The sequence below is a fragment of the Manis pentadactyla genome, chromosome 8 (genome assembly GCF_030020395.1).
Source record: "Manis pentadactyla isolate mManPen7 chromosome 8, mManPen7.hap1, whole genome shotgun sequence".
Taxonomy (NCBI): Eukaryota; Metazoa; Chordata; class Mammalia; order Pholidota; family Manidae; genus Manis; species Manis pentadactyla.
Genome location: NC_080026.1, coordinates 133,714,743 through 133,726,727, shown reverse-complemented (window position 1 = coordinate 133,726,727; position 11,985 = coordinate 133,714,743). Strand labels below are relative to the sequence as shown.

Genomic DNA, 11,985 nt, shown 5'->3' with positions numbered 1-11,985 from the left:
AACCAACAAAAAGCAGACAATCCAATCAAAAAACGGGCAGAGCATCTGAACAGACACTTCTCCAAAGAAGAAATCCAGGTGGCCAACAGACACATGAAAAGATGCTCCACATCGCTAATCATCAGAGAAATGCAAATTAAAACCACAGTGAGATATCACTTCACACCAGTCAGGATGGCCACCATCCAAAAGACAAACAACAACAAATGTTGGCGAGGCTGTGGAGAAAGGGGAACCCTCCTACACTGCTGGTGGGAATGTAAATTAGTTCAACCATTGTGGAAAGCAGTATGGAGGTTCCTCAAAAAGCTCAAAATAGAAATACCATTTGACCCAGGAATTCCACTTCTGGGAATTTACCCTAAGAATGCAGCACTCCAGTTTGAAAAAGACAGATGCACCCCTATGTTTATCGCAGCACTATTTACAATAGCCAAGAAATGGAAGCAACCTAAGTGTCCATCAGTAGATGAATGGATAAAGAAGATGTGGTACATATGCACAATGGAATATTATTCAGCCATAAGGAGAAAACAAATCCTACCATTTGCAACAACATGGATGGAGCTAGAGGGTATTAGGCTCAGTGAAATAAGCCAGGCGGAGAAAGACAAGTACCAAATGATTTCACTCATCTGTAGAGTATAAGAACAAAGGAAAACTGAAGGAACAAAACAGCAGCAGAATCACAGAACCCAAGAATGGACTAATAGTTACCAAAGGGAAAGGGACTGGGGAGGATGGGTGGAAAGGGATGGATAAGGGGGAAAAAGGGGCATTATGATTAGCACACATTATGTAGGGGGGGTCACAGGGAAGGAGGTGCAACGCAGAGAAGACAAGTAGTGACTCTATAGCATCTTACTATGCTGATGGACAGTGACTGTAATGGGGTATGTAGGGGGGACTTGGTGATGCGGGGAGTCTAGTAACCATAATGTTGTTCATATAATTGTATATTAATGATACCAAAATAAAAATAATAAAAAATAAATGAATGACCCCATTGTGGGATAGCTTATGTCCTTGCCCTGCATGTTTTCCTGTTTTCTTTTCATAAGATCAGTTTAGTAAAGCTGCCTTCAGAGAGACACCTCTTGAGTTTCCACTGAAAGGGTTGGTGAGCTTTTACCTCCAAATCAAGCATAGACTCCTTGCAGCCCCAAAGCCAAGTTAGCAAAAGCCAGCCCACAGGGCAGGGGAGAGAGACTCATCGTCAGCACAAGTAGACAGGTGTGAAATCCAAGAATGAGTCAGCCAGTCTTGATTTGGCTGGAGGCCTGCTCCCCAGGCCTGGGAGGCTGCAAGAATCTCACATCAAGGGTCTGTGCTTCAGGTGCTTAACCTTTTCTTGAAACCACATTCTGCTGTGGTTATGTCACCATAAGGCAGCCTCTGAAACAGCACAGAGATGTCCAGGGCTATAAATCTCTATCTTTCAAGCATAAGCCTGTAGTCCCTGAAGAATCTGGGTCCGTGGGAATTTCCCTTTAAGTTTAAGGGTAGAAATGGAAACAAGAACATTTGAAGTCAAATGCTATTTGTGTTCCTCTGAGTGTAGATCTGTATATCTAGCAGCCTTCTGCCTCCTTGGTCAAGGGGTCACAGGACCTTGTGAGCATGGCTCGGGAATCTGGGCTCCTGTGCCCCCATGGGGGCATCAGCCTCTCCTGTGCCTTTCCAGAAGCTTTAAGCTCAGATATCAAACCTCAGCTTTAAAAGATACCTTAGTTCTGTGAGAGGACCAAGTGGTGTATGTGATTTTTCTGTTTGTATGATTTACCTTCCTATCTGTAGGCAAAGCCCTGTGTGTTTGCCTGAGCATGTGTGCACACACACATACATCCAGTCACATCACACATGCTTCTATGTATAATCTCAAACTTGTGAAAATAGATTCTGCATGGAGATGAAGGAACTTCAGATGTTTGGGAGGGTTAAAGCAGTGAGGGCGGCATAGGACTTTCAGGGCTGGTGCTGGTGCTCCAGGGCTGTGTTCCATCATGCTGTGCCCACATGTGCCTGAGGCTTGGTGTTTGGAACCTCCCTGAGAAGCTTCAGGCCACAGCATGTCTCAGGGAGAAGGTGGGAGGCCTCAGACTCTTCCCATCATGGGAGCTGCTGTCATAGCCTTTATAGTGGCTTCCATCTGGAACATGCTACTCACCACAGAGTCCCTGCCCCTCCTGTGCAAAAGGGACTTCTTGGTACTTGAACGGTCAAGTTTTCCTTCTCTAGAGCTCTACTTTCTGTTACTGGCTGAAAAATATAACAAACAGCAAGCTCCAACTTCGCAGTGGTGTTCTAAATCTTACTTTGTAGGCTGAAAGCTTCCTGGGTATGGCTGGATGGTCTGGCTGGGCTGCCCCTCTACAGAGGTGTTTGAGAACCTAGGCCTCTGTGTAGCCTCTCACCTAGAGCGGTGGTTCTCAACACTTTTGCAGTAAAATAACCTGGGGACCTTATTAAAATTCAGAATCCTACGTCTAGAGATTCTGTTCACCCAGTCAGGGACTGAGCCTAGGAATCTGCATTTTAACACCCCAAAAGGTGTTCCTTTCTGGTGGTCCCAAAACCACACTGAGAGATCCTCGGGGAGCACCCAGATTCCCGCTCCAGCCAGATCCCACAGAGCTGGGGACCCAGCTGCAGGAGAGCTGAGCCTCAACCACGTTCTCCACTGTTGTCATCAGAACCGTGGTGGCTGCCTACAGGACAGCCTGCTTTGTGTCCTTGAGGGACCTACACTAGGCAGTTGTTTAGTTGTCATAACTGCAAGTTGGATACTGTCCATCTTCCTCATTTTATGTATCAGGAGCAATTAAGTAATTTGCAGAGCTGAGGTTCGGACCCAAGTCCACACCCCTTCCCACCACACTGAGTGACCCCTGCTCCGGGGACTCCCTGCATCCGTGACCATTGTCATTTTTGAAAGAGTTATAGTTGTTTGTGCAGAAGTAATATTGAATGGAGGGGCGGGGTGTCCGGTATCCTCTCTGCCCTACCGAGGCCCTTCGTACCGTGTGATGACGTCAATGCCTAAGGCTTAGGGCGGTTTGCCATAAAAAATCAGCTTCTATTCTTGTTTCTTTTGTCTGGTGACCTGACCCAACAAATTGCTCTCTGTTCCCTGAGCGAAAAGGGAAAACACAAGAGCTAAACATAGCCTCAATTGTTTTTACTTTTCTTATATTGTACTTCTTGAAGCGATAAATATAGTAACAATTAAAATATTATCAGCCCCTCAGACACAACAGGTGCCCACCTGGCTGACGCTGACACACAGTAGCAGCGCTCAGCACTGGGCACTCACTGGCTGCGTGTCTCCAAAGTATCTTTGACATTACTCAGCAGCCATTCTCCTGCTGCTTCACACGCAGCCATCCATGGCCCCTGGTGTGGGGCGGGGAGTTCAAGGTAGAGCTCTTGTTGGACCTGCCCGGCCAAGGTAAGGTTGGCGGTGCCAGGGACAAAAGACAAGTGAGGCCAGCGGACACCCAGGGCCCACTCTGCCGCTTTGGTCTGCACACCGTCCACTCCTTCCTACACCCACCACTGGCGAGGGTCTGCTGCGTGCCATGCTCCGTGCGGGCCCTGGGGAGCCATGATGGGTCTGTGGCTCCATAGAAGTAGACACGTAAACAGATCAGTAAGGCGCAGCTAACGTGAGCCATGTGATTAAGGTCTTGTCAAAGAGCTGTGGGTGCCTGAGGGTCCATACAGGGAAAGCACACCCACAGAGAGGGTGATGTTTGAGTTGGCTCTAAATGATGAGTAAGAGACTGTTGGTGGAAGGATAAAGGCAGGAGAAACATAGTCTAGGCCTTTGTGCAGGTCTGAAGGCATGAGAGAGCTGATGTCTGGGGGAAAGCTGATTCACAACAGTCCCACTGTGCTTGTATTTAACCAGTGACCTGAGTTGAGAACTGACTCTTTTTATTTTCCCTACAATAAATATTATGCATTTGTTCTATATATTAAAGTCAGAGAGGCTTACTTTTTAAAACAGAGTAGAGTAGTTTCTTCAGATGAGCAGGAACGTGTTAGAATTAGCCATCCAGCCCAGGTCCCCACTGGGGATCTGATAGTTAAAAAACCTAAAAACAAATGGAACATCCGTCTCTTTGCATATAAATATTACCTGGGCTCATTCCTGCCATTGCTTTACTAAACTTCATTTTTATAAAGAATAGCTGGGACATGAGAGTCACTCTTCAGGGTCGTGTACACAAAGCCAGGAAGAGTGTTCTTTGTGGGCTTTGACTCTTACCGATTCTTGTCTGACTCCCGACGTCACAGCAAGTGTGATGTGCCTGGAACGGAGGGTGTACTGGGGAGTCCAGGGCCGGATGGGGGCTGGGATGACAGCTGCTGAGGGCCGCAACAGGCATGGGCCTCAGAAAGTCCTCGAGTAGTGGTGAGGAGTGGGCCAGAGGAGGGAGGCCCAAAGGGTCCAGTCAAGAAGCAACAAGATCACGAGGTGGCCCCAGGACAGGAATGGCTGCCAGATGAGAGCGGCAGAATGTTCACGTTTAACTGGCTCCTGATTCCCCTCTCTTCTCATTATTTCCCTGGAGATGGGGAAAATTCCACGGCAGCGAAATAAAAATGGAAAGCGGTGTCCACGGAGGACAGGGTCAGTCCCTTCTAATTTCCTGGGAGAGAGATGTTCTGCAGCGAAGCCACAGGCTCCCTAAGTAGGACCCCTGTGATGCCACCGCAGGGCCTTCGTTGCTGGTGGCCGGGCCCGCGGGTGCTCCCCTCAGCCGGCCACATTTGCGGCCCATGTAGGACCTCAGCGCCTTGTCCCAGGAGAAGCCGATGGCCCGTGCTCCTCTCTGGGAAGTCCCTGGAAGCCAAGACGCAGACCTGGAGGAGGATGAGATTGTAGGCCCTGGCGCTGACGCTGGCACACCACCAGGCATTTGGTGGTCACGTCCCCCACATACTTGGAAATGATAGCTGCCCTTATGGAAAATGTAGAAACTGCAGAAAACAAAAAGGAGAAATTATAAATCAGCCAGCTACCTGCTAACTGACTATGAACATTTTGGGTTATTTTCTTTTCATCTTCACATAGAACATGCATATTTTACTAAATAAGAATCATGCTGTCTGTACAGTTTCATATGCTGTTTCTTTGTGCTTAACATTCCATCATTAACATTTCCTCACATCATTAATATTCTTTGAAACTCTGCTTTTTTCATGCTCCGTGTTACCCCTTGCTAATTTATTTAACCGGCCCCTGCTGTGGGACATTCTGTTGTCTTACCAACCATTCTGCTCTCGCTCAGAGTGTGAGGAGCATCATCATACATAAATCTCCCCTTTTTTCTGAGGATGACTTTTCTTCATCTAAATCAGATCACAGACGGTTGTGACTTGGGCAATGTTAGTTTCTTTTCATTTTACTTTATTATTCATGAATTTCAACTGCTGACAAATGTCAGATTGGGATTGTTTTAAAAGAATGGTGCATACTTTAGGGGTTGTGGATAGCGAAGACATATTTTGAGCACCATAAATGTTTGCCAAAAGGTAATCTTGGGTGATGAATTATCAAATTCAATTAGGGAACGTGTATTGAGACTTGCTGTGTGTCATGGGCTGGGAAGATTCGGGGACAAGATGAAGTGGACATGTGGAGACAGTCCTGCATTGCTCCAACGGGCCTAGCTGGGCGTATAGAAATCTCTCCTGCATCTCCAGCTGCTGAGGCTCTCTCGTGGGGGCAGCCTGTCCCCTGCCCCCTGCTGTGGTCCCAGCCCCTCAGGCTTTGTCTCATGACTGGGGCAGGGTACCCTCGATGGAGTGCCACATTTAGCCCTGATTTGGCTTCTCTTTGGCTCCTGAAGCTCCTTTTGGGCCTCACTGGTCACGCCCTTTGAGCCTGTCAAGTAGCTGTTGATAGTGACACTCCGCACAGGGTCAGCCCCTCGGGGTGTCTCTTGGTGCCACGGAGAAGTGGCCACCAGTAGAGGAGATAGATGTATGGTCCCTGCTGCCTGGAGCAGTCACAGAGGGAACAGCACAGTTTTCTGAGCATGTGGCCCATCTGGCATGACTTGTAAACTCCATGAGGGTGGGGCCACCGCCAGGTTCCCCATGGACCCCTCAGTGCCGTAGTGTGATGAGAAGAGCACGGCTCTGGGTTGGGCCAGTCTGGGTTTGTGTCCTGTCCGTTGTTAGCTGTGTGGCCCTGGGCTACTTACTCAACCTCTAGGTCTCAGCCTCCCCATCTGGCAAGGATGGAGGCCTGTCGGGACGCTGAGGGCCTTCACCAGCCATGGTGGATGCCCAGTGGTTGGCCACAGTGCTGTGAGAATCATTGTGCATGAAATACCTCCTGAATATCAATTCAGCCTTTGCTTCTGTCCTTCTACTGGCCGACTGCCTCAAGTTTTCTCTATAATCCTATCTGCACAGCATATAAATGTATGTAGGTTAGAAAGAAATTGAAACCTGCTAACATGTTGATCACTGGCAGTGCAGCTTACTTTCTGACTTTGCTCTTGGGTTACAAATTTGGTAGAGGAACTATGTCACATTTATCTTTGCTCTCCTAAAATTCTCAGCACAATGCCTGATTTTATAGTAGAAAAACAACAAATAGTTCTTGAATATTCCGTACAATAAAGGTTCAAGTATCGAGTCAGCATTTCATAGCTAGGGTAGCTTCTTTTCTCATGTGTTCAAGAAGAGGCCTGAATATGTACATTTAAATTGTGCCCTTACCACTGTGTAGCCCAAGACTTGTTCCTATAGATTTAACTGCTTATGAACAGCCTCAATTTCAGTGAGAAATTGAGTGATTGAGTGAGCCTGAGGCACACACTCAGTGATTGGCCACTGTTGATAATGTTGTGGAGCTTTTTGGTGGATGGAATATAAATCGATAAAATACCTGGTTTGTATTGTAAGCAAGTGTTTTAAAGATGGAATTCAGGTGAACCAACCTGGCAGCACCCCCAGCCCCATCCGACCCTGACCCTCGGAAGTGCTGAGACTCATCGTGGGCCGTGGTCCTCTGCCAGCACATCAAGGCCTAGGCCAGGACCGGCAGAGCGCCCTGGCCGCCTTGGGCCTGGGTGGGGAGGGGCAAGGCAGTTACCTACCTATAAAATGAGAAAGCATTTTGAGTGAAAAGTTCTGCTTTGGACTTTCCTGGGAGGCGTACAGTATGTTGGAAAGAAAACTGTATCTCAGTCCCCGGGGATACATGGATCGATCCTAGGTCTCGCTCTGCTTCTAACTCAGTTATTTCAAAACCTTGGGACTCACATCCCCTGTCTGAGCCTCAGTTTTTCTTCTATAAAGTAAGGCTGGAGTGGATGGTTTCTAAGGGCCTTTCGGCTCTAAAATCCTATTTAAAAGAGGCTCTTGATGAGAAGATAGAGGGCTAGCGTGATAGGCCTTCTCAAATCCTGTTTTCTCTTTGTCATTCATGAACCAGAAAATGACAGATGGCGAGACCTGGACAGGAAATGCCCTCTTCAGATTGACCAGCCGAGTGCCAGCATCTGGGAGTGCCTGCCTGAGAAGTGTCCGGATGGCGCCCTGTGGCACCGGGAGGCAGCGGCTGCCTGTGCGGTGACCAGCCTGATCAAAGACCTGAGCCTCAGCGACCACAGCGGGAGCCCCTCAGCACCCCCCAGCAAGCGCCAGTGCCGGTCGCTGTCCTTCTCCGATGAAATGTCCAGCTGCCGGACGTCGTGGCGGCCCTTGGGGTCCAGAGTCTGGACTCCTGTAGAAAAGAGACGGTGTCACAGTGGGGGCAGTGTCCAGCGCCACTCCGACGGCTTCAGCCCCGTGCAGAGAAGCTCCAGCTTCAGCCTCCCTTCCCGGGCCAACGCGCTCTCCTCGCACTACGACCAGGCAGCATTTCACCACCAGTTTGGAGGCCAGCCCTACCAGGGGCTGCCGGGCTCGGCCACCTGTGGACGGGCAGGTGACATCTGGAGCCCTGACCCGACCCCCGTGGGAGGGGGTCGGCTCGACATGCAGCGGTCCCTCTCCTGCTCCCATGAGCAGTTTTCCTTTGCCGAGTACTGCCCACCCTCAGCCAGCAGCACACCTGCCTCAACGCCAGAGCTGGCCAGGCGCTCCAGTGGCCTCTCCCGAAGCCGCTCCCAGCCGTGCGTCCTTAATGACAAGAAGGTTGGCATTAAACGGCGGCGCCCCGAGGAGGCGCAGGAGCAGAGGCCTTCCCTGGACCTTGCCAAGATGGCTCAGGTAAGACGAGCCCAGCCACGTGGAAGGTGCTGCCCTAGCATCATGGTGCTTACGGAGCCTCCTCCGGTCCTGCCATCCTGGGCAAGTGCAGGGTGCCAGTTCTAGATGCCCAAGAATGGGTTAATTTCCTTGTTTTTAAAATCCTATTCAGAGAAAGATGAAAGCAAGTTTTTTTTTTTTTAATGTCTATTTCTCTTCATTTAAAATCAGAAATGCTCCCTGTGAATACAGTGCTCATGGCACAAGAGCAGATGGTGAGAGGCAGGGTGTTGGCGGGCAGATCAGCATCGCCAAGTACTGGCCACCCCCTCAGGCACTTCGCTGGAGCCTCTCTCCCAGGGACCCGTCCCTGCAGCCCAGGCCACAGCTCAGTGTCACCCGGATCATGCTGATACCGAAATTAGGGCTGTGGTTAGTAGCTTCACAGGGTGAGGGATGGGGGGAGGCACTTACTCTTCTGATCCAGCTGTTGAGAATGTGCGGCCATCAGGAAATCCTGGCCCTTTCCTCTGTGTCCCCCAAGTCATCCCTTCTGTTGCTGACAGATGGGGCTCCGGCCCTGTCACTTGCACATTGTGCTCTGTGTCTTGGAGCCTTGTGCTAACCCTGATCTTGGGTGTTGATTTGAATGAGGTGAACTTGGGGTTGATACACTGTCGTCACGGCAGCCTCTGAGCCTAAGCATGGCCTGCGTCTGGTTCTTACTGGGGAGGCCCGAGGAGAGCATGACATTGAGGTCCAGGGCGTAGGTAGGCCCTTGGGACACGTCCACTCCGGGACCAGGCGATGTGGGTAGGAAATGGCACCCTGGGCCCTAAGTCCAGAATGCCCTCCGGTGCTTAGTACCAGGATGATTCATCTTGTCTGGTCTCGTTATGTAAGGGTCAGTGGTCACTGGATGCGAGGGGGATGGAGACCAGCATGGCGGCGAGGGGTTGGCCTCACTCATGCAGCACGTGGCCATGTTTGGGCACGAGGCGCCTCAGGGCCTTGCCTTCCACAGGCTGGAGTGCCTGCCTTCGGGGCTCACTGCTGCTTTCTCGGCTGGGCCTCCCTGCATTTTGGATGGCAGCGCGGTTTCTCTTGAAGGCATCTCCTTCTCTCCCCTCCAGTGCCCCCTTCTAACCTGGGGCCCCCAGAAGAAGAGGTTCAGGCATCTCAAGTCCAGAGCACACTCCTGGCCGGAGTCCAGGCCTTCTGGCCACCTTTGCTCACGGCAGGCTCCTGATGTGCCCCCTCCAGGCCTGGGTGGGCTTCCCCCTCTGCCTCTGCCTCCGGGCCGTCGCACCCATCTCCGCTCCAGACCTTTACTTTTCCCAAGTTATGAACTGTTTTACTTTGTTCGCTAGAGAAGCGAACACTTTCATTTATGTTGGACGTGTGAGTGGAATTTTCCTTCTCTGGAGAAATTTAAATAGGTAAAAAGGCTGGAAAGCTGTCAGATTTGGGTGACTTCTGAAGGAAACCCAGAGCCCTGAATTCTGGTTGTGATCAGTGGCTTCAGTTAAATTTTTAATGCTGAGCTTATTTTATTAGCTAATAAGGTAGATAGGTAATAAAAACAACTCACACGTGTTATTATATTTTTACTAGCCACAAGCTGGAATCACACCATGGCATCATAGGAGACATTGCCCGTCCTCACTTCGGTAGAAACCTTTAAAAATGCACTGCTTGGTGGGCTGTGCCCAGATGTATAGATTGCTTCCTCGGCTTCAGGCAGGCCTCCAAGATCCTGAGGAGGCCGCCCTGGATCTGTCTGCCTTCCCTGGGCCAAGGCTGGGAAGGGCAGAGTCCAGGGAAGTAGAGAAGAGGCCCCTGGGAAGTGTGTGTGCCAAACGACTGGAATGGGCCCTGAGGGGGGGAATGGGCCCTGAGCTACCCCCGACCGAGACTGCTGCACCCCAGCCAGCCTTCCTGCCGTGGGGCTTCACCTGCTTTGGCTTCCCCACTGCGTGATTTACGGCCTCAGGAGGTGGGCCTTGCTTTTCCAGGAGCCCTGGAAGCCAGGCCCAGGACAACCCCAGTGCATTTTCTTTATTAAGGTATCATTGATATACACTCTTATGAAGGTTTTACAAGAAAAACAGTGTGGTTACTACAGTCACCCTTATCGAGTCCCTCCCCAGACCCCATTGCAGTCACTGTCCATCAGTGTAGTAAGATGCCACAGAGTCCCTATTTGTCTTCTCTGAGCTACACTGTCTTCCCCATGACCCCACGCACACCATGTGCACCAATCACGATACCCCACAGTCCCCTTCTCCCTCCCTCCCCACCTGCCCTCCCCCACCCCTCCCCTTTGGTAGCCACTAGTCCCCCAGTGCATTTGAAAGCAGCACTGGACTCAGCTTGGAACATGTAGGGCTCTGTGCCCAGGAGCCCTGTGAGCTGGGCATGTCACTGGCCAGACAGCAGCCGAGGTGGGACTCGCCGCCCACAGACCCTCGTTTCTGTGGGCCTTGGCTCCACTCAGCATTGGTAACTACAGGGGAGTGAGCCCAGGTCTGCGCAGCTCTGGAAAGGCAGGCCTGTGGCTGAGGGTTGGTGCTGCTCTGCGTTTCCTGCCAGGTTTTGGGCTCTTTCGTGGGTCTTTGGTCGTGGTTTATATATTTGCTTATTTGGTGGGGGTGAGGGGCAACTGATGATTCTTGCAAAGGATCCCCTTTGTGCGTGGGTTCTGGGACTAGGGGCACGAGATCTGCAGAGTGAAAGCACGAAGTGTGTTTTCAATTAGATCTTGAGCCATTGGGAGTTCTGACAAACCCCAGCTTCCTAGAAGTGCTGAGTGGGGCTGGGACCTTAGGGCCCACAGCAGACCTCCCGGGGTATGGGTGAGTGTGTAGGGGCTTTCTACTGGCCGCTAGTCAGGGTGCCCAGAGCAAGGATGGGGGCCAGAATCCCCCCAAATTGCCAGCAGAAAAGGGACCAGGGAGTGAATCCAGGAGAGTCAGACCAGCAGGGAGGACAGAAAGCTCTGAGGTCCAAGGCCCTGTCCTGTGCACAGCCACAGAGGTTTGGCAGGACAGGTGCTGGGGGTGGGGCGCTGCTCGCAGGCGTGGGCCCTGAGCCCGCAGCGGTGGGCATCAGCAGGATTTGGGCCCTTGACTTGTGCATTCCATCTGGCCACTCCTGAGGAAAGGGAAGCCCTTCTGGAACTGGGGTTCACTTTTGGATCTGCATTGGAGGGTGGGGAGAGGACACCAACAATCAGAAGGGCCACCAGACAAGGGACCGAGGGCCAGCAGCCCCGGGCAAATGGCTTAACATCTCTGGGCAGCAAATAACACTACCACCACCAATAATGATGTACAACTGTGCAGAGGAATAAGGGGAGTGTGTGCACATGTGAGTATATAATGTATTCACATATATGTGCATCTGTGTGCACGTATTCTGATGTGTGTGTCTGCACACACATGTGCATATCTGTGTAGGTATATGTGTGCGCCTCTGTTGACATACATGTGTATCTTTCTCTGCACACACACACATCACCTAGTACGCTGGCTGGCGTGGTGAGTGCTGACAAATAGTTGCTATCCTTGAAATCACAGAGCTTGGGAGGGAAGACATGGGCTCGTTCTGGGCAACCCCAGTGACAACTGGGACAAGTGGGTGATGTTCCTGGGAGACACACTCGATCCATGTTTTTTTTTTTTTTGCCATCTTTCCTTCTGGTTTTACCATCCCTTTGCTGTCCTTGCCATTTACTTCTTCATTCCTCATTTCATCCTTTCCTTTTGAAAA

At 50.9% G+C, this 11,985-nt stretch overlaps 1 protein-coding gene across 1 annotated transcript in view; it reads left to right on the top strand.

Moving 5' to 3' along the window:
* FAM53B (family with sequence similarity 53 member B) overlaps nt 1-11,985 on the top strand; it is a 75,262-nt gene that overhangs the window by 14,895 nt on the left and 48,382 nt on the right. The window contains exon 3 of the mRNA XM_036899082.2: nt 7,457-8,235. Coding sequence (XP_036754977.1) covers nt 7,457-8,235 — 779 coding nt within the window. The remainder of the gene's footprint in view (nt 1-7,456; nt 8,236-11,985) is intronic.